Source organism: Corvus moneduloides, chromosome 9 (genome assembly GCF_009650955.1).
Source record: "Corvus moneduloides isolate bCorMon1 chromosome 9, bCorMon1.pri, whole genome shotgun sequence".
Taxonomy (NCBI): domain Eukaryota; kingdom Metazoa; phylum Chordata; class Aves; order Passeriformes; family Corvidae; genus Corvus; species Corvus moneduloides.
Window position 1 is genome coordinate 18308485 of NC_045484.1, and position 27885 is coordinate 18336369.

At 42.6% G+C, this 27885-nt stretch overlaps 2 protein-coding genes across 2 annotated transcripts in view; both read left to right on the forward strand.

Annotated features, from left to right (window-relative positions):
* On the forward strand, positions 1–23488 carry LOC116448188 (vitellogenin-2-like). Its single transcript, XM_032118307.1, has 35 exons — positions 1–37; positions 965–985; positions 1164–1315; positions 3111–3380; positions 3520–3681; positions 3828–3976; positions 4395–4545; positions 4647–4804; positions 4885–5050; positions 5547–5672; positions 6682–6900; positions 7308–7525; positions 7640–7737; positions 8177–8301; positions 8920–9021; positions 9613–9732; positions 9824–10013; positions 10352–10445; positions 11215–11400; positions 11605–11749; positions 12530–12758; positions 12842–13017; positions 13276–13596; positions 13883–13930; positions 14091–14177; positions 15543–15755; positions 15848–15990; positions 17297–17435; positions 18138–18273; positions 19485–19671; positions 21073–21164; positions 21634–21731; positions 21811–21970; positions 23063–23224; positions 23357–23488. The coding sequence occupies exons 1-35, from the start codon at positions 1–3 to the stop codon at positions 23470–23472; spliced, it is 5196 nt and encodes a 1731-aa protein (XP_031974198.1). The 3' UTR covers positions 23473–23488.
* Positions 23475–27885, forward strand: part of CTBS (chitobiase) — a 6492-nt gene continuing 2081 nt past the window's right edge. Inside the window, exons 1-6 of the mRNA XM_032118075.1 lie at positions 23475–23910; positions 24237–24375; positions 25333–25541; positions 26160–26331; positions 26896–26993; positions 27671–27832. Of these exons, the coding sequence (XP_031973966.1) occupies positions 23545–23910; positions 24237–24375; positions 25333–25541; positions 26160–26331; positions 26896–26993; positions 27671–27832 (1146 nt within the window). The 5' untranslated portion in view covers positions 23475–23544. The remainder of the gene's footprint in view (positions 23911–24236; positions 24376–25332; positions 25542–26159; positions 26332–26895; positions 26994–27670; positions 27833–27885) is intronic.

Consider the following 27885-nt stretch of genomic DNA (forward strand, 5'->3'; position numbering starts at 1 on the left):
ATGGACGTCAGCGGCACCTTTGTGACCGTGACGGGAGGTTTGTGTTACTGGGTGAAGTCCCCGTCCCCAGAGAGCAGTGCCATACTGACAGCCTGTCCCACTCACAGCAGGGCAGGGGTGGGTACAGTGTCACAGGAGGGCTGCCCAGGGTTTTGCACAATCCTGCTGAGGCACTATCAGTTAGATAAGCTCTGTGTCTTATGGTCAGGTCAGGATAACCCGGACAAAGTCAGCACAGACTGCAATAGCACTGGGTCCTTTCAGGGAGTAAGGGTAATTAGTAGTTTTACTTACATAATAATGAATTTTGGCTTGAATTATGTTTTAATACTTTTAAGCACTTGTTTCTAAAGGTACTTTCAAGGCATTCAGTTGGCGAAGTGAGAATAACAGCACTTGTGATGGTTTTGATTCAGCAAAAATACCCATTGCCCTGACCCCCACCCCCTTTCCCTCAAAGGGTTTGTTGGGTGGTTGATAAGAAGTTGATAACTCAACAAAATTCACTGTGCCTGTTAATAATTCTTCTATAAAAGCCACAGATTTTCCCCTGTGGGCTTCAGTCACTTTTAACATGAAGGGACTCATCCTGGCCCTGGCGTTCACCCTCGTGGGTAAGTTGAAGCTTTACCAGCACTGCCGAGCTGTAACAGCCACTGTGATCCTGAGCAAATTGCATCTCCTTGGGGCTTTTCAGGGATATTTACAGCTTCATTTGCCGAAGCCCTTTTATAGCTTCAGCTGTAAACTATTAGATTTCTGTGCTAAGCTCAGCAGCAGGAGAAAAGCCAAGCAAGCAGCAGCTAGTGAGCAGGGCTGGCATGGGCTCAGTGTCCTGGGGTGTAGGGTGAGCCCCATTACTGGTGGTTTGCCAACTATTAGCGCGCTGACTTAATGAATAATACATGAAAGGATCTATAGAAATGGTTTTTTTTCATGAACACTTTTCTTTCCTTCCTCACAGGGGGCCAGAAGCAGGACCTCGGTAAGTGGCTCCCCTGCCAGCAGCTCCCTTGCTGTCTTCCCTTACAGCCTTGCCTTGCCCACTGCTTGCACTTGTTTTTTGGCAGTGGCAGCTTCACCTTTCTTTGCTGGGCTGGTTCAAGTAACATCACAACAGTCACAGCCAAGAAGATGTTTCTGTTATATTTTTTTCCTAACAGAGCCTGTTTTTCATATGGGCAAGACCTACCTGTATAGCTATGAGAGTATCATTGTGCATGGGTTCCCTGACAGAAGCCTAGCCATGGCAGGGGTGAGGCTGACCAGCCAGGTGGAGATCAGCCGTGTGTCTCACAGTGACCACCTTCTGCAGGTAAATCACTGTGGGCATAGGAGCCCACCTATCCACTCACACACCTACTCACCCACCCTTATCACGCAGTTATAGAAGCTCAGTTCACACCTCCAGGCTGGCAAAATAAGTGGCAAAAAGAAGTAGAGCTCACACAAAAGCTATGGGCCCTACCCACTGCTGGATGACCCTCTAAGCCCAGTGTCAGTCCATGCAGTTTCCCCCAGGCAGTGGCGATTCCCCAGTGGGGGCAGAGGTGTGGACATGGGCACTGAGCTCTGCACCCTGTACATGCAAGACATGATGGGGAGAGCTGGGGGCACTGCTGAAGGGTCTGCAGCTGCATCCAGAATGTTTTGGATTACTGGCAGGGACTTACAGGGAGCACAGGCTTCCTCACAGCCTGCTCCTCTGCAGGAAGGAGATGGAGCTGCTCCAGCTCTGCTGCCATCAGTATCTGAGCCCCTTGACTAAAGCTACCTCAGGTTCATCTCCCTACAAAAATATGGCAGGCAGCTGCATTAAAGAAATGTCCTTAAGATAGTTTTACTAAGGTAACACTAAGCCTGAGTATGAAAGTGGGCATTCTAGAATGAAAGATCCATGTTTTTTATCCTGGTCCATAGCCTAAAAAAGCTCAGCACTGGAATTCAGATATCACATGAGAAAGACCCAACTGTCTCCATTATCCCCCTTTTGATATTCTTCACATAGGCATTAATTCAAATGTGAAGAATTCTGATGGTAATGCCTGTGTTTAGCATAATGATATCAGATTTGGAAGCACTGTTACTAATCAAAAAGATTAAAACAAACAGCTTAAAATACTGGCATGGCACGAAAGACCACAGACAAGGGATTAAGAAGACAGCAAGTGGGGGAAAAGCTGTAAGAGGTGCACTTAGCACTCGCCCTAGGAGTTTTCTCAGTCTCTCATCCTGCACATATATTAGGGAAACAGTGTGAAGGAATACCTGTTGTCAAACTTCAAACACTGCTGCAACTGCAGGCTCTGTGTAACCTCGATGGAGTCGCTATAATATTAGCAGTTGCAGACAACAGTCTTGAGTAGGATTTAATTTGAGAAAATGTGACAAGAGGCGAGCCACCCTTTCAGCATTGCTGATGAATGCCTAAAATAAAACAGAGCACAGAGCCCACACCTTTTCTCTCTACGCAGGAACATGTACTTTTATGCACGAGGGTGGGAGGTGTGTTTAAGTATGGGACTGGATAGGTCTGTGCATGCGGGCACATGCTTCCCACTAGGTAGCAGTCAAGGACTTGTGAACAAGCTTTACAGCCTGGGGAGCTCAGAGGGATGTCAGCCACTTCCAAAGGTGTGAGCTCCTGCGGTCACCTCTGCTCCCCCATCAGCTGTGCCACGGCCTTAGTGCTCGGGGACGTGCTGGGACCTGGAGCAGCAGCCAGAACAGTCCCTGTGTGTTTAGGCAGGCAGCTTTGGCAATAATGGCTTGGCTGCCTTGCAGACTGAAAGGAGATCTCACTTGTCATCTGTGGGAAAGGAGTGAGTATCCTGTCTGTACTGATTGCTGGTAGCTGGTGTTTCACTCACCCTATAATCTTCATGACTTGCTGAACTTTTGGATCCTGCTCACATAATCGTATTTTTCTGGCAGAAATCCTTCATGGAAGTTTGTATTTTCAAGGATGCTTCCTAGGCCAAGCACAGAAGTCTGAGTTGGAAACTGTTTCCTGCAATGTTGGACAAGTGACTTTTTTGCCATGGATAAGAAGTGTCCGGTTCCCCTATTATAGCACTGTTTCAAACTGATGGGGAACAGTATGATTGTTTTCCTGTTTTTGTTCACAGATTGGATCACCAAAGCTGGAGGAACACAATGGCTTCTGGCCCACTGACCCCTTCATTCCATCTTCAAGGCTCTCAGAAACTCTTGCTGCATGTCTCAGCCAGCCCTTTAAGTTTGAATACACTGAAGGAAGGGTTGGAAGTATTTTTGCCCCTGGGGGCTGTCCCATTCTGTGCATCAACCTAGTGAGAGGGATTCTAAACATGATGCAGATAACCATCAAAAAGTCACAAAATGTGTATGAACTACAGGAGGTTTGTTTTTTCCATTCTGATTTTACTTTTATTCACATTTTATCATTAAAGAGTAAGTTATACTTCCCAGACTGTTTTCTTTGACCTTTTTATTGCTGTTTCAAGTGGGAAGTTCACTGTGTTTAACCAATGCTTGCAGGCTGGGATTGAAGGCATCTGCCAAACCAGATACGTTATCCAGGACGACAGCAAGAATAACCGTGCCACCATTTCCAAAAGCAAGGACCTGACAGACTGCCAGGAGAAAGCGGTGGAGAACCTGGGAATGGCATACATCCGGCCCTGCCCGACCTGCCCCCTGGTACGAGAAGCACGGAGCCACCGCTGCCCTGCTCGGCCATGAGCCACTGCTGAGCCCTCACCTTGCACTGATGCTCGTAGGTGGCTTGGCTTGCCTGGGCTGCCCAGCCCTTTCCTGTTTCTGAGTGGGTCTCTTTGCACTTCTAGAAAGAAAAAAACATTAAGGGCACAGTGATGTTCATCTACCAGATGAAGTATGGTGACAGCGGGGCATCGTTGACATCTGCTATGTCGGACCAGGTGTACCAAATCTCTCCTTTCAATGAACCCAACGGGGCAGCAGTTGTGGAGGCAAGGTAGGAACTGTGCGTGTCCTCACATTATCATAACCAGGAGGAGATGCCTAAAACATACTTACTGTTGATTCTTGAGATAACCAGAAGCATCTGGCCTGTGGCTGCCAAGGGCCAAAACACTGTACAGCCTGTGGGATGCCCACCCCAGATGCCCAGGATGTTTCAGGTGGCATGTGCCCTACTGTTTAGGTCCCCTGAAACATCTGTCCAACCTCTCAGAGAATGTAGCAAACTCTCACAAAGGCTTTTGCAGTCATATGGCTTTTCCAGATAATGGTGAGCAATGGATGAACAGAGAAGTGCGCGATCCATTTGCAGTCCCTCTGGGTACCCCTCAGTCTGCTCCAATGCTGTACAAGTCCTCCATGCAGAGAGTGTGGTTACAGGCTACTGATGTATTTCCCTCTTTCCCTTGAAGACAACAGCTGTCTCTGGTCGACGTTAAAAGGTCTCCTATCAGTGCACCAACATCTCAGCTGCAAAACCAGGGGAATCTTCATTACAATTTCTCAGGAGAACTACCCCAGATGCCAATTCCTCTAGTAAGAATTAAAAATCCAGATTTACAGGTATTAGAGCCTTACTTTCACACACTTCCATTATTTATAAAGTTAACAGATCATCACATAATTACTTTAGACACGGATCCTTCCAACTGTTTTTTCCACAGTTAACAGAAACGCTGCGGCAATTAGTTCAGAATAATGAGAAAGGAGCCACTAAAGAAGCTTCAGCCAAGTTCTTACAGATGATCCAGCTTTTTCGTGTAGCAACCCTCGATCAAATCGAGTCTTTGTGGCTGCAGTTTGTCAATGAACTCCCCTACAGGTAACTGTTGCCTTCAGCCAGGGTTTCTGATCAGAGGCACACTGGGCAATGAGGAGACTGAATCCTCCTCTCCCTGGCAGGCCCTGGTTCCTGAGCGCCATCTGTGCTGCTGGAACTACTGACACATTCAGATTCCTGAAGCAAAAAATCCATGATGAGAAGCTGAGCATCTGGGAAGCAGCTGCAACTCTCCCTCTCGCCTTCCATTTTGTTACACCAAACAAACAAACCCTGGAAATTGCCTCAGTGAGTACAGATCCTTCTTCCATCTATTTCCCCTCTCACTCATTTTTAAAGGTGAATTCATAGGATTATAAGTGAAAGATACAGCATATCTACTTCTAAATTTGTAAAATGCAAGGTATTAACAGAAATGGGGAATTCCTCAGAAAATACTCCCAAATACTTGTTGCCAAAAGTTTGTAATTATATTTGATGTTAAACACCACAAATTATAAGAAAACTGCTCTTGATTCTTTTTGCCAAATCAGAAGCGGGGGAAAAAAAAAAAAGGACAAATTCTAGAAAATAATAAAATGTAACCAATATCTAACGTGCATACAGTATTACTGGAGCAAGTCTACGAAATTTTCTTGTAGCTGAATATCTAGTACTTGATTTAATTCCTGAAATTATTTAGAAAAAGCACAAACCAATTTTACCTATTTCTCAAATGCACTTATTGATAAATATAGCTCTAATCAGTAGAAACAGTAAATAATGATACTTCTTCCTTCTGCAGACTTTTCTGACCTGTCCCCAAATCCAGAAAATAGTGTTGCATAGGATAATTGTTTACCTAGGATATGGTAGCATTGTGAATAAATACTGTGCTCAGGCTGTACTATGTCCAAATGAACCTCTACAGGTACGTGACTCTCATTTCTTATTATAAAAGGTGAAGAAATTTTTAAAATGTCATTAATTTAGCTCTTACAATGCTGGCAATTAGGTAACTCACTCTTTGCATGCCTCACTCTTAGCAGTGCAAAGACAGAATGAAACACTGAGCTGATTCCTTTGAAAAATCAGGTTGTAACAGTCCAGAATTTCAAATGTAGGGCTAAAAGCCCAGGGGGATAACGGATCCTGTAACCAGCCTTAAACTGAGTTTAGGTGTGACAAAATTTGGATTAAAGCAAAATAATTATGATTCTATGATTCTACTTTTACATTAGGTAAAGTGTACTTAAGAGAAGTATTAAAAAAGCAGTGAAGTGTGAATATATGCAAAGCTCTGGATATGTCATAGGTTAGGGCTTCCAAGGAGGCCCTGCTACACAATTGCATTTCACTGTCAGAAATATTCAGGACATTGTCCTTGGACTATGCAGCTCCAGCTCCTTGCTCAGCACGGCCACTGAGAAGGCCTTGCTGCTGTTTGACAAGTTTTTAAATCTTCTAAGAGTGAAATAAAGCCAAGCCACCAGAATGGTAATGTTCTTCTCAGAACAACAAACCTGTTCAAGTAAACTTGAAATTGCTATCAGAAGTGAAAAATATGCGAGTGCAATTTGGCAGGGCTGGCAGAGATGGCCCAGGGAACAACTGAACCTGGCATCAGCTCAGCGCTGCCTTTGAACTTGCAACAGACTCTCTGGTGCAGGCACCCACCTGGGATTGTCTCCTACACTCAGGCTCAGGCACAATTCAAAATCAATTACAACACCGTGCAAGGAGAAAATCAAGTTTATTTGTGTGGCCCGTGTTTGGCATCCTGATAATGATGGTGAGATTTTTCCTGGGAGAAAAGTCTGAACAGCTCTGTTCTGGGATTTGCAGCAGTAGTTGTTTTGCTTTCCATGGCAATGCACATTTTTATGCATTATTACAAGATCATTACCTGGTAAGATTAACATGGTCTGCTTCATTTTCAGCCACTCCACCATCTTGCTACTGAAGCCACCAACAAAGGTGATGCCAAAGACATGTCCTTGGCCCTGAAAGCCATTGGCAATGCAGGAGAGCCAGCCAGTATCAAACGCATCCTGAAGTTTTTGCCAACATTTTCCTCAGCTGCAGCTTCATTACCAAACAGAATTCATGCTGATGCTCTGTTGGCCTTAAGGAAAATTGCAAGAAAAGACCCTGTAAAAGTAACTGAAATTATCACTTAAACAAATATCTTAAAGGGTATGGGTTTGCTTAGTGATTCAGGAATAATAAAACCATCAGGTAAAGTTAGCAACTCCAGGTAGGTTTCTCAGTTACTGGTCTTCCTCTTGCCCACGCTGCAAACTCCTGACATCACCCCATCCTTGCTGATATCCTGGGAAAGAGTTTGCTTTAGTCACTGTAATACTGGGCTCATTCCTAATGGGTGTTTCTCCCTGGGTTCATGGTGCACCCAGCAATATCTTCCTTTTCAGTGACAGGACTTGTGCTCACGTTTCTTGTTTAGGGTTCTGTTCTCCATTCACTGCAGAGCACATATGCACTGCTTAGGAAATACTGCTCACTGGGAAGTTATGGGCTACTCAGAGGTTGTATCTTCCTCCTGTAGGTCAGGGAAATCACTCTCCAGGTCTTTATGGACAGCACGCTTGCTCCAAATGTCCGAATGGTGGCTTGTGTTGTCCTCTTCGAAACCAAGCCTGCTCTTCCAACAGTAGCAGCTCTGGCCAGCTCACTGCTGACAGAGCCCAGCCTGCAAGTAGCCAGTTTTGCATATTCACACATGAAGACTTTGGCAGCAGGCAGGATCCCACAGCTCTATAAACTGTAAGTAGATGAAGAAGTACATTTTTAGTAGCAAATGGAGATGTTTTTCTTGCAGTTTTCTAAGAATTTGGTCACAGCCGGCTCTCTTCATATGGTTTTAACTCTATTATTCAGGTCTGCTGCTTGCAACGTTGCCATTAAACTCCTGGGCCCCAGACTTGACAGGCTGAGCTATCGTTACAGCAAGGTCATTCAGATCAGCGACTATTCCTGTGAGTACCATCTGCCCTGTGCACTTCCTCAGCTTAGGTACCCAAATACCTCTATTGTGTTCTATGATTTTCATCCAAAATCCAACCATGAGCTGTGAGTTTAGTGCACTCTTGAAATAGAAAAAGCAGAAGAGCCTCCTAACATGCACATTAAATCAGCACACGCGCAAAATTCCCTGAGGCTCTTTCTCAAATCTCTGGTATCTGCTGAGGAAAGTGGTGCTTGCAAATGGGTTTAGGCCTCCTTCTTCAGTCCCTGGGATTGTGCTGGCTCTGCCTTAGGACAAAGTCCTCCTATTGAGGTTGCAAACTTGAGGACCTGTGGGACTGAATCCTGACAGAACCCCTTGTTATCTGCTACAGCACATACCTGAGGTGGCTTATGTGCACCAGACACCTCAGAGAACCTAATTTCTGCTGCTTTTTATTCCTGTGGCAGCTCAATATCAGGCTGGTGCCATTTGGAGGGTCTATCTAATGAACAGTCCCAGTACCATGTTTCCATCTGATATAATCACAAAAGTAAGAGGATATTATGCAAACACTGCAACGGATATTATTGAGGTAAGTATTGCATTAAGGCAGCCAGCTTTCGGACTGTGATGCAGTGTTTAACTCCATTTCTGGCTGTGAGGGTGGATGTGGAAGGGAAAATTTAGATAATGATTATGATTTTACTTAGGCTTCTTCTTTTATTTGGGCTTCTTGACATATACATTCATCAATGAACACACCCAGTATAGGCATGTAAATCTAGAAGCAGAGGAAAGCTTACACAGCAGAACATCCATCTGCCCACCTAAAGTCACATGGGATCCAGGGTATTTTGCATAAGTACAGGGAAATTAAATTTCAGCCAGCAGTACAGCCAGGGCAGCACAAAGCTCCATGTAACAGCATGCAGAAATTTACACAGCTTCTTGGGCAAGCTTTGCAGCCTGGGCTCTGTTCTGCACTACCCTAAAATTATCCCTGTTAACTAATTTAAGGCTGGCTGGCTCAGCACGTCCTCAGCATCTGCAGCCATAGCCTGCAGTCATCCGCCAGGTAGACATGTCCTTGTAATGCAATGGCTTCATGAAACAAGTATTTCGTGTGGCCTCGGTGAGTTAATACCAGGCACAAGGGTTTTCCTGAGCTCTCTTGTACTTGGGCTGTGATACCTGACTCTGTTTCCTACAGGTGGCTTTCCGGTCACAAAGCCTAATCCAGCTTATCAGGAAGCAGAACATCCCCTTTGCTGAGTATGAAACGTACAAGACCCTGAAGGAGCTGGGTAAATTGGTATGTCTGGGCACCCTTCCCGCTTGTCTGCAACAGACAGCTCCTGACAGCACCAGGGTTGCATCACCCACCCACTGAGGCATCCCTTCCATGTTTCTGGAAGAAAGGAGTCAGTCATCCTGTTCAGTCATGGAAAGCTCTACTTACATTGTACTTACTCTTTCAACAGATGCCACCTTTTCACTCAACGTGTCAGCTCTTAATGTATAGTACAAAAGATGAGGATGCTGCTGGGAGCCAAAATGCTTTAAAGTGTATGTTAGAACACACTAAGTGGTTGCTCTTCTCTTTTAAAAGGGTTATTGAATAAGGTTTTCCTTCATGAGTCCTTAGGTGTCACCTACTACTTACAGCAGCAGAAATTACCAAGCCCTTACCTCACCCTTACATAGGGAAACTCTCTCTGAAATCAGATATGCAATATAAGAAAAGCCACATCGGTTCAGACCTGTAAGATGTCTATTAGGTTTTTGGCTAAGGAAACACAGTTCTCATCCTTCAGATGGGATCTACTCTTTGCTAATACATTACTCCATTTAAGTGACATTTTCTGCTTCTTCGCTTTCTTCCCATCTCTCCTTAACACGACAGCTTCTGGGTTGGAAAGAACTGCCACCTGAAGACCCCCTGATATCTGCTTACATCAAAATATTGGGTCAAGATATCGCCTTTGTTGACGTTGACAAAGATGCCATTCAACAGATGATGATGGTACTGACAAGGCTGTTGAATTTTTTGTATGCAATGCTGAATGATTTCCCTTCTGTGTCTCCTCTTACCTAACCTACTTCTCTGTTTCCAGAGTCTAACTGGATCATCAAACTGGCAGCCAGTGGTGAAAAAAGTGGTGGAAGAGGTCCAGAGAGGCATTTCAGGCCGATGGGCCCTGCCGGTGATGGTGGGTGAGATGCGGCACATCGTCCCCACCATCGTCGGCCTGCCCCTGGAGCTCGGGCTGTGCGGGGCCGTGGTGGCCCAGGCTGCGGCTGACGGTGAGCTTGGGCTGCCAAACTGAGCAGCTGCCCCACAATAACTGTGGGTCAAATCCCTCTGCTGAAATTCAATCCTGCTATATTCTTGAAAAATACGCCAGTAATGTCAAAACATTAGTGACCAGCTACCTCCAAAGGGTTTGAGGAGTCATTAGCATATTTCACCTGAGATGTATTTGTATAACTCTAATTTGGATTAGCAAACTTGAAATAACCATGTAAAGTATTTCAAAATGTAAAAGCATTGCCTTTGCATTAACTACTATGCTTATTGAAAGCATTATATCCCCAGAATTTATTGTTTCTCTGTTCATGTAATTTCTGTCTGTCTTTTTCAGTGGATGTAAAGGTATCACCACCAGTATCTGAGAATTTTAGACCCTCACAGTTGTGGGAAGCCAAGGTGGATATTCATGCTGACATCAGGCCAAAGTAAAAATTACATTTATTTTCACATACACAAGCATTTATATTTAGAGTTATATTTGACATAGATATGTGGTGGCATGTAGCTATACAGGGATCTTACTTGTCCCATACTTTGGACAAATGTGCTAGTCCAGAGGAGCAAAGTTATGAAAAAGTAACACAATCCCCTGATGCTTTACAACCCTGCAAATCCAGCAGTGTGCATGGTATCCCACAGGTCATTGTGCTGTTCTGCCATTGCTAAAAATGCTCACATTTGTAGTTTCCAATGACTAAAGATACTAATATCTGAAAATATGTCATCTTAGGTATTAAGTTTTTTATAATTTCAGCATAGAATTACATCATCACCTGGCATAAGCCAGAAGGATTTCAGGGGGGAAAGGGGAATGCTTCTGGATCTGCAAAAGCAACAGTAATGATAATAGTAATAATGATAATAATGATAACATTAACAGCAATGATAATAATAAAAGTAGTGATAATATTAAAAAAATTGACAGAATCTGAAGCTACAAAAGTCTGGAGTTAGCTTGTCCTCAAGCAATGTATCAGTGACAATGCAGTCAGAAGGCCCATGTTAGCTTTGCTTTTCAGACAAATCACTTCACCTTTTCAGCTTTTTGCTTATCCTGTTGTGATAAATCTCTTCATCCATCCGTAGTGGGTCTTACAATAAACAGAACAGCATGAAAATGTAATTTTTCATTTCAAAGTTAAATTTATGCATAAAATTATGTAATTATGACTGGTTTTATTTCCACTCTTTCAGAGCATATTTTCATACGATTGCAATGATGGGGATTAATACGCAATACTTTCAGAGTGGTCTTGAATTTCGTGCAGAGTTCAGTGCCAACACTACAATGAAATTTGATGCCAGGATAAATATGAAAGAGAAAAATTTGAAGATTGAAACCCTTCCCTGCCATCAGGAGGCTGAGCTTGCAGCTGTGAGGTACAGAAGAGCTTTTTGCATTTTGCTTGCTCTATGTTACTGATTGTGAGTTCCCTGTTATAAAATCACACATATACAACTGGTTGTTAAGGTCTGCCATACCTGGCAGCCACATAAAGCTTAGTACTGTCTTTTTTGCACCAGCAAAGAAGGGTAGAGTGAAATCAGAAGGTGTTACTTGTGTGCCATTTATCACCTTCACAGGAGTGAAGTTTATACTATTTCAAGGAACATGGAAGAAGAAGATTCTGAAAAGAAATCCCAACTTCTCCCCAAAGGAGAAATACCAAGTATCTCTGACCACCTACTGCAGTCAAAAGAAGGATCTTCAAGACCTGGTAGCTGGAAGGTAAGGGAGCCTCTCACCATTTGTACTGCAGACAGGCAGCTCGTCAGAAGGGCTGGGCACCCCTGACACAGACGTTGTCATAAACCAGATCACAAACACAGGAATGGTGAGATTCAACAGGGCCCTGATATTTCTCAAACCAAGCCTAAGGCCCAATGGGTTCATGACATGATCATCCACAGTCCACTCATTTTCTTCATTGCACGCAGGCAGGGCTGCTTTGACGGCATGTCTTCGTATTTCTTTGCAGCCATGAGACAGTGCCTGAAATTTACATCCTTTGTACAATATCTGGTTTTTTCCTGAATCAGAATAATGTGAAAAATTATGAAAATGGTGTGAAAAATAGGGCAGGATGTAGATTTTTCTTCCCAAATCCTGAGATAATCCCTGCAGTGGATTGCAGAAAAACTTTTTTTTATGTGCTCTTCAGCTTCTGAGGCTGGCGTGGGAGGGCTACACTGGCTTGCAGCAGGAGGGCTAGAATCCTTAAATGCAGAGGAACAGCCCCTCCAAAGAGCCCTGCAGGTTCTCATTGGGAAGTGTGTTTGTGAAGCACTGCCTGAGAAAGGGGGGCAGGAGAGCTGCCCTCTTCCACAGAGCACTTTGCAGGAAACCCCACTGCTTCCAGTTCCTGGATCTCTAATTTTAAGTGTTGCTTCCTTCTTTAAGCAGGACTGTCATCATTCTCTTCATTAATGGGAGGAATTATTTTAAGAGCTGGGACAATATTTTTTTGCTGGAAAATGACTTTATCTGCCATATTTTTGTTTAATGCAGCAAAGCAGTATTCTTAATGTGATATCCAAAGGATACCAGCAAGGTTCAGAAGAGGCACATCACAACAGTGCAGGAAGAAGATTTTACTCACGCAGGTTCTGTAGAAAATTTGAAAGTTTGGGATGTTCTACTTGTCTCAGCATTAAATCACGAAATTCTGCTTTCTTAAGAAATACCTATCTGCACAAATTATTTGGAGAATTTGAAGCTAAAATAATTTTAAAGCCAGGTACAGTCATAATAACAAGTTTTTCTGTCAATCACAGTGAATAATGCTCAAGCAGCACAATCCTGGAATGCTTTTGCCTTTAGTTCGTACAGATGCTGATATTGAAAAAATACAGCTGGAGGTTCAAGCAGGATCCAAAGCAGCTTCCAAAATCATTGAGGTATCAAGCTCAGGGTCAAAGGAGGAGGGAGAGGCATCTCCATATGAGGACATTCAAGTTAAACTGAAGAAGATTCTAGGCATTGAAAATGTGTTCACGGTAAGAGACTTTGAGCATCAGAGAGGGAAATATTTCCTATAAATGAAACCAAGGGTTTCCATTGTGGAAAGGTGGCATGGGAAAGCAAGGAATTGGGCTGGGAGGAATGGGCCCGAGTAGTTCTGGTACAGCTTCTGCAGTGTGTGGGGACAGGAAGTACTATTTCCTTGGAAGCCTGTGGTGAGCATATTGTCTGACAGCCAGGGAAATGTTACAGAACAAGCTATAAATTCATGATGCTTTCAACTGTTTTTGGAGGCTGCAAATAAAACACGGCGCCGCACAAAACGGATTAACCGAGAGTACAAGAATGCAGATACCGGCCTCTGGGCAGAGCCCCGTGCATCCCACCTCTCCAGTTCATCCTCTTCTTCTGCTGCTTCCTCTGCTGATGGTAAAGAGCCCGGAAAGCATCATAGGACAAATGAAATAAGGCAATCTGGGAAGAAGCGTGGCAGCAAGAGCAGCAGCAGGAGCAGCAGTGGCAGCTCTGCTAGCAGCAAAGCATGCAGCAGCAGCAGCCAAGACCACTCTGGGGACAGGCACTGCAGTGGGGACAGTGAATATTCCAACCAACAGGTAATTCACTCTGGCTAGATCTTTTTACACTTCTTATAGTAATTTGTTTTGTACATCAGGAAATTGTGCTCATAGAGCATGAACCAAAGAAAGATGAACTCTGGTTCTCTGAAGCAATTCGGATCAGAATTTTGACATTTCAGAATATTTCACTGTAAAATGTTTAAAAAACTCTATTTTGTTTTGCTTTGTTTTCCATACTCAGTATGGAAATTTTTAATGCATTTATCAAAAGTTAGTTCCTTATTTTCTCTTGGGTCTTCTTACACACTATCTATTTTCACAGGCAAACACACCTGTTTACCAGTTTTTGTTTAAGCCGGCGGATGAACAGGTACATTTACTGCATATAGTGGGACCAGGGTGTACAACTACTCTTTCTGTCTTTGCTGCAATTAGACCCTAGTTCTCTGAGAGTAAAAATATGATAAATTGATTCTGCAACAACTTCCAGCGGTAGGCACCTGCTTCAAGGTGATTCTCTGTTGTTGCAGGACCCAGGAGGGGAAATCCTGAACATCAGCATCAGCTCTTCCTCTTCTTCAGCTAGTGATGAAGGCATCTCTAGAGCCACGTCTCAGGTGAGTGTCTTAATCTGCAAGAAATCAAAATATTTACTTTGCATTTCCAGCTGTTGTATATAACAGAATAGGAAAAATACAGTGATTTAGCATATTAGGTATACAGAAAGAAACGGAACTGTTTCTTGTTTTATAAAGGTGAGCACATTGGATGGTCATTGAATGTTATTTAATATTCACTCAATACAGGCTATTTTTGAATGAAACTGGAATGTATTGCTGTATATGTTGAAATTTGTCTTACTCAGTAAATAATTCACTATAAAAATAAGAACAATTTAGAAGTGCTGACCTGCTTGATCAGAATCTGGTTTCAGGTATATTTTTATTGTGTATCTTTCTGTAAAAGTTTAGGACTTGACTCTGCTGCTCATTTGTTCATTAGGTTCTCACTGAAGAGTCCTTCTGCTCATGTTAGCAGGACCGTAACAGGCCTTTGAAAAAACCTTGAGTAGGAGCATGGCTCCAACTCTGAGAGCAATCCAGGTGTTTATTCAGGAATGTGTGCAGGGAACATAGTTAATAGTACCTGGTCCTTCTACAAGAACTGAGGGAATCTGGAGCGGATTTTAACAAAGAAAAATTTCACACATTTCAGGCAATGACCTACCTGCCTACAACATAATAAGCCTTACTTTGCTGGGGCATCCCTTCTGCAGCAGCAGCTCCCAGTGGTTAGTGCAAGTAGCTTGGGGAAAAAAAGAAACCAGGTCGACCTTCTCCCCCACCATTTCTGTGCAGCTTAAATTCACCTCTCTTGTCCATCTTTTCACCATGTTACTACTTCCCTGAACTCTTTCTCAGCCACAGCCTTGTTCTTTCCCCACTTCCCACTAAACCCCATCCAGCTCTGTCTCACCCAATCCTTTGGTGTGTCTCTGTCACTCAGACCTGGCAGCACAGGGAGGACCTGCTGCCCCACAGCAAATTCCCCCTGCAGCTGTCCCCTGGCCAGGCGGGGACTCTGCCCACAGCTCAGGTAGGACACTCAGGCAGGTGCTGCTGCTGGGCACAAGGGCCCAGCGTTGAACAGGGCCAAGTGCTGCTCCTCGTGCAAGTACCACACTTAGGACTGCACTGAACAGATCCCCCTGACAATACAAACTATCATGGTTTTAAACAGGTGGTCAAGCTAGTTTTATCAAAAAGCTATTAGTTTGACTGAATTTGGGTAAGAGAGCAGTGCTGAGCTGGGTCATATCAGTTCTTTATCCAGTACCATGCTTTTTTTGTTGCATTGAAAGTACTTTGCAAAAAAATTCCCAATACAGTTCTACTTGCATAGGTCATGCCAGTGGTTGTACTATTGTAATTCTAACGCTTTGTTTATGTCTTTGACCTCTACTTCCTCTCTGCTCACCTAAGCCTAAATTCTTGGGAGACAGCAAGCCACCGATACTGGCTGCAGTTCTTCGTGCCATCCACAGAAACAAGCAGCCAACAGGATTGCAGCTTGTCCTGTACACTGATACACAACCCAAGAGGTGGAGAATACAGATGTTTGGTTCAAGCATCACAGGACCAAGTAGATGGAAACTCTGTGCTGATGCTTCAGTAATAAATTACCGAAGAGTATCAGTAAGTTTAAAATATCAATCAGCTCAAATATAAATGAAGCATAAGGATCCTACTGTGTTTTATGCAAAAATTTATGTATTTCCCTCTGCTAGGGCTCTCTTAAATGGGGTAAAGATTGCCAGGACTACCACATTGCTACTCGGATTGCAACAGGACAATTTGCTGCTTATCCAGCTATGCAGATGAAGCTGGAGTGGCTAAAAGTGCCTTCAATAATCCGAACAACTGCAAGATGGTGAGATTTCATTTTAGTTTTTGAAAAATGTATGTCAATGCTCCAAATAATTACAGGTTCAGTTCTGCAATTTCCAAACTGGAAAAATTCCCCTTAATCAGTAAGATATTATAAAATCAGATTACATGTGTTTGCTTTCTCTGCATTCATTCCCTCAAAGCATACTGCATTTTAGTTTGCAAGAAAACCACCTGGGATGATGGGATTCACCTAATCTATTGTAGACTCGTAATTTAAAGTGCCTGATTTAGGAGATTGGTCTCCTGATGCTTCCTGATTTATGGAGGCTCAGAGCAGAAGCCTGACATTGGTTCTCGGAAGAAGTCAGGCTCTTACTTAATTTCCTAATGCAGGCACCTTGCCTCTGGCTTCTGAAGCAGGTGATACAAAAACTTTCTATAAGGCATATGCACATTAAATAAAAAATGTTTTATGACATTTAGTGTGAGAAAACTGTAGATCCTGGATTCTGTTCACGTGTGTCTCCATATACATGAAATACCTGTCACATTCATTCATTCATTGTATCCCTCCATGCATTTGCCTGCAATAACATATAGACCCACACCAAAGCCTATTTTTTGTCATAGTGCTACCAAAATACAGACATGTACTGAAACTCAGTTAACTAAACACACACACAACAAAATTTTCACATTAAAGGCATTTGGTTAAAGTCTTCTGAAGAGGGTAACTTTCTACATTGGATTGAATTACCAGAAGCTGTTATCTGCTCTTATTAAAGGAGATGAAACCATCCAATTGACTATCCTGGAGCAATGCCACAGAACTTAGTTTTTTTCTGCTCTGAGACTATGCCTTTTTATAACGGATTATTTTCTGTATTTCTCTATTTGAGTCCCAAGCCTGTTTGGAACCTCATTTGTAGAGATCCCTCCATCAGCTTGTTGACAGTCTTAGTGGGAAAAGGATCCTTGCCTAAAGTTATAACTGCAGGACTGACATATCAATATGAAATATTAATTTAATATTTTTAGCATGTTATTATTTGGGGGCTTATGTAATTGATGCCTATTTTTAAGTCTGAATATGTTTAAAATAAGTTTGCCACACATTTCTTCTCATATCACTCTCCCATCCAGTCTCTCAAGATCCTCTGCACCAATTAAAAAATAAATTTGCCTGCCCCTCCTTCCATAAACAACATCATGTATCACCAAACCCTGATGCAAAACATGTCTAACACAGAATGCATATTGTTTTATGGGGGTATTTTCATGTGAACAAATAATAACCAATTTTTTCGAAGACAGAGAGTTTTAATCACTTACTTCATTTTTTTCAGGTTATACTCATTTCTTCCCGGAGCTGCCTATGTGCTTGGTTTTTCCCAAAGACAGCAGCCTGGTCCCTCTCACCAGGCAACCTTGGTTATGGCTTTGACATCTCCAAGAACCTGTGATATTGTCTTTAAGCTGCCAGAGGTAATTATTTCCACTATCTTTTATCCTGAAGCAGTCAATACTCAGGAAATAGATGACTAATAGCTTTTTTAACACATTGATTTTTTTAAAAAACAAAAAAAACTGTAAAGAAACTGCCTTCACAAGACATTATATTCATGCAGTGCTTTTACTATCAAAATATCTTACAACACATTTGTCTTTCTTATGTAGCATGCAAGCATATGAAATAAGAAACACGTTAGAGAACAGCCGTCGTGATTGATAGCACGTTAACAATAGCTTATTACAAAGACCACTCCTCCCAAAATCTTCAGACAGATGATAGCTTTTCCTGTATTCTGGAAAAGACAGTAGTAAAACCAGGCTGTTGAGACAGCCAAAGAGCAGCACTTGATGTATGGGCAGAAAGAGGGTGTGCATCTCAGGTAAGCAAAGTGCTCAGCCTGAGAGCAAATGTGATGTACAGCTACCCAAAAAGCCGCAAATTGGTGACTCTCATTTATAGCAGTGCTGTTCCATTGGTTCCAGATGTGCCACACTGTAGAACTATTTCATGCTGTACACAGAGGACTTGATTTCTTTTTCACTCTGACCTAAATCCAGATGCTAATTTAGATTTCAGTCAGCACAGTTCTCTTGGAATATTAGAGGAAAATGCTACCTTATCTCTACACTGTACTTTGCATTTCCATTCATGTTTGTTTTCTGCCTGATTTTCAGCTCACAATTTATGACACAGCCATCAGGCTTCCCTTGCCAGTCCCTTCACATCCAGGTATACCAATTTCAACATTACCATCCTCTGACTGGAAGGTCTTTTCCCAAGCAACACTTTCAATCATTGGAAGTCTTAAAGGTCAGCAAGTAACTATCTGCACAGGGATTGATTGACATTGCAAATTTTGTAAACATGACTTATACTTTGGATGTAACTTTTTTTTTACTTATTTATTCATTCACTTTAAAATCAGTTGGATGTCAGATAGAAACAAATAATCTGTATGAAAATCTGTGAGGTTGCAAAGATATAAAGAAAAGGAGACATAACAGGAAGACTAAACCTTCAGTTCCATGCCAAATAGTGCTTCCAAATACATCCATTCCCGAATGCATCCATTTCAGTTTCCCTGAAGAAATTGTTTGTGAAGAAAACACTTTGCAAAATTTGTGAGAAGGATATCTAAGTGACCTCTAATTTGGGGTGCTCTGCTTGATTAGCACTGTTATGTAGAAGCTGAAACAGCTTCAAAAATATACCCATTAATTTCAAATCCTGCACTCTGATTTTGAAGGGATTATTGTTTGATTAATGCTGTATTAAGAGCTAATCACATTATACTTACTTAGGGTAAATTTTAAAATTAAAAGCTTTATGTAATCCTGCAATAAGGAGTCACATTTTGCTTGGAATCAGTGGGATAATATCATACCGTGCATATTTATAAGGCATCCCTGTCCAGAGCTGGGGGGTTGGAATTAGATGATCTTTAAGGTTCCTTCCAACCCAAGCCATTCCATGATGCTTTGGTATTTCTTTGGTAAACATCAAAACTAATCTGTATTAATTACAATTGTTGTAAAATAATTTCTAATCAGAGCTATTACAGTGAAAAAGAGAAAAGTGTAGTGTGCTATTTTTTCCTTCCCATCTTCTAACTATTTCTAATCCTTGTTATAACCCAATAAAGGTATCAGCATTTTAATGAACTTTCTCTAGTGTTAATGATATGTGAATTATTATCACCTTTTGTGAAATTCTTTTGACTACAACAAAGTTAGAAAAGCCAAAACGCCACAAACTGAGAGCTGCACCAGCACCAGCTGTGAGCAGAATTCATCTCACACAATGACTGAATCATGGGGGGTTGTGCTGCTGCCTGGGGACTGACAAAGTTCTACTTTTGTATTGCAACAAATCTAGTATTTCGTCTGACAGAATGAATTCACTTCTACATGGAAACATGTAGAACCAGAAGATTTTTTTTTTCTTTTAATTACAAAACTGAAATAAAATAGCTGTCTTATATAAATTATAAAATGCTTACTTTTTACTGGTTTTTTTTCCAGGTCATTGTACAGTTTTCCAAAATAAGATCACAACTTTCAATGGAGTTCAATTTAACTATTCAATGCCTGCAAATTGCTACCATGTCTTGGTGCAGGACTGTAGTCCAGAGCTTAAATTCCTCGTGATGGTGAAAAGACTCAAAGAGTCTGCTGACCTTAAAGTCATAAATGTCAGACTCGCCAGCCAGTAAGTGATCAAAAACTTAGTAAAAAATAGATGCCAAGCTGAATATGTTATATGAATATGTTATAAATTGGTAGGGCAGACTGGTGTTAGCATTAGACTCATGCAGAAAGTACTGATGTCAATGGAAAGATATCTAGGAGTGTCACTGGGGTTTGGGGACATGGCATGGTTAAGTTTTGTGCCTGCTTTGCTCTCTCCTAATTCTTATCTCACAGAAGGAAAATAAGTAAGTCATGGATATTTTGAACCAAACCACTACACTTAATTGGTGTTTCTGCTCGGTTTATGAACTGAACCTGCCACATGACTGTCTTTTAAAAGTGCTTCTGAAATATATTTGAGGTTCACAGTAACCTAAAGTCTTTACTGCCCCAAATTCTTCATTCATTTGTTAGAATTTAACTGTCTCATTTCAGGATTTCGTGATTAGGCAGACACATAAACTATAAATCCAGAAGGAGCTATTGTAATCATTAGTCTGGCCTTCTACCCGAAACTAATAATTAGAACAAATTAGAACCCACACTCATTACAGCAGGGTTGTTGAGAAGTGGACATAGCTGAAAAGGGCATTACTTATCCCAGATTAGAGGCACTCTCTTAGGACATCTCCTAGCTGGCACGCAATGTTCTAATCTATTTGAAATTAACTTAAGACACACTTTGTTTCAGCCTGGAGCAATCACCCCTAAATTGTATGGGATTATGCATATTAAAATCATTGTAGTGAGTGTTCTTCAAAGCACATAAATAGACTTTTATCTGTAAGGTTTCATTACCAGTAATTATTTATTTCTGAAAAATGTGTGCCTAACTGAGCCATAATGTTAGAGAAACAGAGGGAATCTAGTCTTCCCTGCACCTGTTTTGTGAAAGAACACAAGAATCTTTGTTTCGTAGACTGTATCTTTTGTGATAAAGACATTCCTCATCACTGAATCATTCCTGATTTTTTCATACAATTGTATGAATGTGCTTTTGATGTGCTTGAGCTTCATATTTCTTCATTAGAGCAAACACTGCTCTGAAGAAAATACTACAGTACACAGAGTGTTTAGGCTGTAAGAGAACTGCCCTAGGGAACCCAATCTTCCTTTGAAATGTAAAGCACCTTCAATTTATGTGAAGGTAATAGCAATTAGGTTGTTCTGCAGCAAGGTTCCTGTAGCCTGCTGTCTTCCTGCCAGAGCCACGGCCACTCAGAGACAAGTACAGCCAGGGGAAGGTGTACGGGGAGCAATCCCCCTGGCACACTGTCCTGGGCCCCCTCAACCTTCCTCCTAAAGGATAGGAGGTGATTCATGCCAGAATGATATGAGCATCCTGCACGGATAGTTCTACCAGAACAGGAAATTATGAGCTGAGTAGGCATTTGTTTACACTAATTTCCTTTATTTAAAGTGAGGTTGACATGTATGTTTCCAATGGACTCATCCAGTTGAAGATTAATGGTGTCCAAGCCCCAAGAGATCTTCCATACACATCTAATTCCGGTAAGAGACACACCTTTATATTTAATCTTTCTGGATCTTTTGAAGAAGGAAAGGACATGATCCTTCAAACACTTCACAAGATAAAGATCATCCTAATTTGAGAAACAATTAGGTGATTTTAATACACTTCCATGCAAGCTTTTATAGTGGGTGGCAAGAAAGATGAGCAAAGAAAGAGTTGCTGATCCTGTGCATCTTTGCATAGACGAAAAAATGCAGGGCTGTGGTATGTTTTGCTGATCCCAGAGACCACAGAATGAGCATCTAGATGTCTCCTGTACAGCCACCCTTGTGAGTGACTTCAGCTTTTCCCAGGGCAGGGAGCAGTAGTCGTTCTCCTTCCCCCCATCTCTTTCAAGATTCTTTAGAGTGTGCATTATGTCTCCAGGAACTTAACAAATGGTTCAGGGTGGACCCTAGAACAGTCACTTCATTTTAGAAAATATCTTATTTTGCTTTTTTGTTGCAGCTGCAAGCATGCTGATCAGCAGTGAAAAGAAAGGACTGGCACTAAAAGCCCCAGATTATGGCATAGATAAACTATATTATGATGGGCATAGAATTGAGGTAATTTTTAAGTTACTTTCAGTGGGTTTACTTTCAGAAGAAAAGCATTTACATGCAACTTTTCTGTATTTCCACAAAGATTCAAGCTGCTTTCTGGATGGCTGGAAAAACATGTGGCATTTGTGGAAAATATGATGCTGAGGTGGAAAGAGAATATCAAACACCCGGTGGATATTTAGCTAAAGATGCTGTGAGTTTTGGTCACTCTTGGATCATCTCAGAAGACCCCTGTGCTGGAGGTACTAAGATTCTAACATCTATTAATATCATTGCCTTCAACTAATTAATTAGCCACAGGAACAGGTGATTTATATTAATTGTAGCACAGTCATCTCATTTTTTGGTTTTGTGATTAGTGGCCGCAGACTAAAAGAAGAAAAAAAACCCTGGTTTTCCTGAGGTTGGTAGTTCACTGTTTTTGTTGTGTTTTTTTTATCAAGATCTTATGCATTTTGTAGTTACCTGGAGTTTGTGTGTTCAACTTAAAACTCCTTAAGATGGTAACTTAGTATGAAAAGGAGGTAGTTTGACTGTTGACAAAAGTAATTTTATGTCATCTTTAATAGTTTCATTCTTTATTTTCATCCTGTTACTTCCAGGCTTTTAGTTTAGATTTAAAAATCATATCTACCCCTGACTATCAAACTAGAGGGCATTTGAGGTGGGAAAAACTTGTTTTAATTTCCTGGGGCTGAGATTAACACAACATGAAAACTTCAGCCCAGGGATGATTGATGGTTTTTGCCATCCATGTTCTACATAAAACCAACGTGAATGTGTTGGTTACATTAGGGTGCCCTATACATTCTGTGTGGAACACAATCCTCTGGGTATGTGTCGGCCTTTTTGTAATGTGTTCTTAGACCAAGCTTCCCTGGGGTTACTGGTCCAGGAAAGCCTGGATCATAGCCTTAAGGACTAAACTATTCAGCCATGGCAAGGCAGGTATGATGCTACTCACAGTGCAGAAGTGAATATATGGATGTCTAGCAGCCACTACTGCCCTGAAATGAAGCACTGTCTTAGTTTAGGTAAAGTTGGGTGTCAGCTAACCAAGGTTTTCACATGTATCTTTTTTGATTTGGACATCAGTGTGCCACCTAGATCCCATCCGACAAGCCTCTGTCCTTGCAACTGTGCTTCACATGCCTCATTTTTTTTCACAGCCTGAGCCTTTAACAGAAAATTGATTCACCTCAACCAGATTAGCTTCATCTAGCTTGTCACTTGGTTTATCCATTGGTCTTAGTGTTTGCTAATTCTACAAATTAAGTCCAGAAAGTTATTTATCTAAACTCTGTGCAGGCTTTAAGAGGGTTCATGTTTTGTAGCTTGTAAGCTGCAGCACAAATTTGTCAAAAGTGAGAAGCCGGTTTCATTTGAGAAGACAGCAACAAAATGCTTCTCTGTGGAGCCAGTCCTTCGCTGTGTAAAGGGCTGTTCAGCAACCCAGACTGTTCCCGTCTCCGTGGGCTTCCACTGCGTTCCAGCCGGTGAGTCTGGTGACCCTGTGCACAACACGACCAGTATGTCTGACTGGGATTCTGTAAAAAACCGTGAAGTGCACCATACTAATACAGGAGTTCCCTGATATATAACCAACCCCGCTCTTCTTCCTCCTTTAGACTCCGCTCTCAGCCTGGATGGGCAGCCTAGGCTGGACCAGAAATCCGAGGACGTCGTGAGCTCTGTCTCCGCTCACACGGCGTGTTCCTGTCAGCAGCAGGCGTGCCCGGCCTGAGCCCCCGCACGGATCCGCTCCGGGTCGGCTCAGCCCGGCCGCCCGCGGGCACGGCTGGTTCGGGCAGCGGGGATGAGCCCCGTCCCCTCCGGGAGGCCGCTCTGCTCTGGTTCTTCCCCTGGAGATCTTGGAAACAGTCCTGGCACCCGTCCCCGGGGTGCCCTTTCAATAAACAGCTGCTCTGTGAACGCGCGCGGCCGAGCTCGTTTGTCCCTGCGCTCGCGGCGCGCTGGGAGCGGCTCCGGCCGGGCCCGCCCCGGGCTCAGCCCGCCCCGGGGCCGAGGCTGCGCGGCCGCGCCGGCACCGGCGACCATGGGGCGGCCGTGGGGCGGGTGGCTGCTGCCCGTCGGCCTCCTGCAGCTGCTGGGCCCCGCCGGCGCCTGCCCCTGCCGGGACCCGCGGCTCTGCCAGCCCGTCACGGGCCCCGCCGGCTCCGAGGTGCGCGGCCCGGGCCCGGGCGGGCGCTGCCGGCACAGGCGGGGCCGGGCCCGGCGGCGGCGCCGCTCGCAGCGCGTTCAGCGCCCCGGGCGCTGCTGCCGCTCGGGAGCCGCCCGCGCTCGGCCCGAGCCGGGCAGGGGCCCCGGGGGGCGGGGGCGTGCGGGCAGTGCCCGGGCCGGGCGCGCTGCTCGGGGCTGGCCCGCACTCGGCTCCCGGCAGCCATCCCTGCGAGCCGCGGATGTGCCGGTGTGAGAGCCGCGTGGAGAATAATTGTCCTGCTGAGAAGTGTTCGGGGCTGACGAGGGTGCCTTTTGCCACTTTTCCAGGTCTTTGTGTTTGATGTGGGGAAGGAAACCTGGAAGTCCTACGACTGGTCAAAAATTACCACTGTGGCAGCTTTTGGAAAGTACGATCCTGAGCTCATGTGCTATGCCCACTCCAAAGGCTCGAGGATAGTACTGAAAGGTTGGTTACATTGGAAAAACGTGGGTGTTTATGATAAGTGAATAAGAAGATAAGGTACACAGGGTCATATTACCATAATATTTTGCATTCAGTTGTATTCAGAGTATTAAAATCACTAAGAGGATTAATTAATAAGGCTTCAATGAACCCAGGACTATAATACTTTGACATTTTGCATGTGCTGGTATACAGGGTATTGAAACCAACAGTGGATTCTGCTACAGTAGTAACGAAACCATCCCAGTGACATCTTAATAAAAGTTCTCTAACAGGGAACATCATTGCTATGGAGGAAGAGGGAGGAAAGAAAAAGCCTGTAGAAGATAGTTATTTGGGTCTGTATTCTGGATCTTATGTGGAGTACCCAAAAGACAAAGTAAGGAAAGGGATTTTAAGTAATTTTTAGTATTTTGCACTTAAATCAGTCCCTCTGTATTAGGAAGTGGTTGAGTTATAAAACATGAATACTCAGAAACTCTGTGCAGATACAAATGCTGATTAGATAGACAAAGTCCATTACAGCTTATGTGTTGTAATTACCTTTTGGCTCTGTTAAGAAAAAACAGAATCCAAGACTACAGTGTGGAAAGCAACAAAGGTTAAACATACAAGTATTTTTTTCTAAACATGACCAGTGGAAATGCTGAAAGTGCTTTCATTTCAAGAAAGGTAGTTTACAGTGGCTAAAAGAATATTAAACAGAAGTAAGAAGACTAAAATTATAGAAAAACCAAAGGAACTTGATTTTAACACCACTGTTTCAAAGAAGTTTGGTAATCTCTTCTGGGGTGGCTTCTCAAAATTATGTTTGGGGAAAAAGTTAACTCCTTTGTATTTTGCCAGTATTGGTATTTTTCATGTTGTGTTTATATTTATTCGTTAATTAAAGACAAACCTTTCCTCCTTACTATTACTGTGGTGCAAATGCATGTTAACTCTTGAAGGCCTCTTGTCTAGGTGATGTACCTCTTAAGGAAATTGTTGATCCTGCTAAAAGAGCAGCATGGATATCCCAACAGCTGGACCTCGCAAAAAAACAGTATATGGATGGAATTAACATAGATATAGAGCAAGAAGTTAACGAAACCTCCCCTGAGTATTATGCATTGACAGAGCTTGTTAGAGAAACTACAGATGCTTTTCACAGAGAAATAGCAGGATCACAGGTAATAAAAATGTACTTTATACAAACATTCAATTTAAGCTTACAAAATGTAAGGACTTTTGGCAGTGCTGTTTAGCATATGAATATGAAAAAGTTTATGCAGATCTAAATATAATGTTCTAGTGAATGCTTAATTATGAATGCTAGCTGTGATATGATCTTGTAAGAATCACTCTTTTTGACCTGTGTGAATTTAAATGAGAGATGGGCTTTGCTGAGATTTGTAGGTACACTGCTACTGCCATGTGTGAGCCCGCAGTTTTTAGTGTGGCTTAATGAATTGTTGAAAGTAGGGCAAATACAGCCTTCTGGGGCAAAAGCTTGACAGTGCTTTGGTAAACCCATCATGAAAGTTTTAAGGATTTGCATCATGCTTCATATTTTTGGTGGTTTTCATATTATATTTTAATTTCTTTGGTGCTATATATTCACTAATGGGGTACTCACTTTATTATCTTGTTTGTTTAATCAGATGAGCAGCTTCTCCTGTAGTTCATTACTATCACAGTGTGTTAAACTGCACCATTTGGGAAATACTGTCTTTAAAAGTTACAGCTTTTTTTAAAAAGAGGGCACCTAAGGACCATATTTGATACTAAGTTGAGCATCTTTCCTTCAGGTAACATTTGATGTGGCTTGGTCTCCAGCATGCATAGATAAAAGGTGCTACAACTACACTGGGATTGCAGATGCCTGTGACTTCTTATTTGTGATGTCATATGATGAACAGAGCCAGATCTGGACAGACTGTATTGCAAAAGCCAATGCTCCTTACCTGCAGACTTTGGTTGGTGAGGACAAAACACCTCCCCAGGAGTCAGAACATTTCCATTTGTTCACATGAGTAGATAGAAAAGATTGCTTTTTTCTTAGACAGGTTTATTTTGTTATTGTTGCAGTGAGGCATTGATTGTGCTCAAGTATGTGTAGCCCTGATGTGAAAATAGTATCCCTGATCCTTATGACACTACAGGCAGACCTTTAGCAGTTGTGTGTTGTTACTTGTAGAGTAATATCACATGTGAAGAACTCTTTTAGAATGACAAATGGCAGCCAGAACAATGGTGTCTGCCTGGGATTGCAAAGAACCTGAAACATTTCTCTCATCTTTGTGAACCTCTGCTCAGGGCAGATGGTTTAAAGTGTGAGCAACTGGAGCAGATACTGGGATCTCAGTAGAGCAAGCCTCTTATTCACTGGAGAGTGCAGTTGGAGGCAAAGGACAGCTTGCACCTTGGCCTGTGGCTGGGGATCATGCAAGTTCTGTAGTGGTTCTGGCTCTAGATTAGTTGTAAAAATAAAAAGCATAGAAAAAGTAAATAATGCATGTTAATTTTTATTTCCCTCAAAACTAGGATATGAAGAATACATTGCTATGGGCATTGATCCTAAGAAGCTTGTGATGGGTGTCCCCTGGTATGGCTATGACTATGCCTGCCAAAACCTATCCACGGTAAGGTGAAGATTATTTGTTTGCAATCATACTGTTAATTTTTTCCTAGGAAAGATACAACTAGATTTTGGTAATCTTGTTTCTGGACTAGGAAATACTGTGGTCTGATGGATAAGAGCATAAAGCTGGGACACAAAACAGAATATTTTGCTTGGCTGATAACTGATGAGCAGTGTGCTACCAGACAAGGCATTTTAGCTCCTTAGGCAGCATGGACCCCATGATATACAAGCACTGTATTTGACTAAGGAGCTATAAATGTTATCTGTATGAGAAGACGGAATGTCCAAAAGCCCTACAACACTTGTATGTGCCTTCTCAACACCACTGCTTAAAGGCAGGTGCAACAAACCATAGCAAACCTATGACTGTTAGAGCATAGCAGTTTATGAAGTCTCAAATATTATACTTATGAAAAATGTAAGGGCCAATTAAAGGTGGAAAAGATGACAACTGTATAAGCTGAATGATATCCATTCAATCCCATATTACTGCAGAGTAACTAAAATTTACCTGTTTTAATTTACTTTTCTCTACAAATAGTATCTGCTGGAGTTGCTTGGAAATTTGTTTATTTTGAGGCCTTAATGCCTTTTGTGAATTGTTCTTGGCTGTACTTCTATTCTGGAGTTCAGTATATCTAACATGAAACTCATGCCTTCTGCTTTTCTGTTCAGGATCATGTTTGCTCCCTTCCCAAAGTGCCTTTCCGAGGGGCTCCTTGCAGTGATGCTGCAGGGAGCCAGGTCCCCTATGCAACCATCATGAAGCAGGTGAACAGTTCTCTGTCAGGGGTGCTGTGGGATGAGCTACAGAAGGCTCCATTTTATGAGTACAAGGTAGGAGTCTTTTTCCAAGACACCGTGGTGTGGAGTAAGCATTTATGAACCAT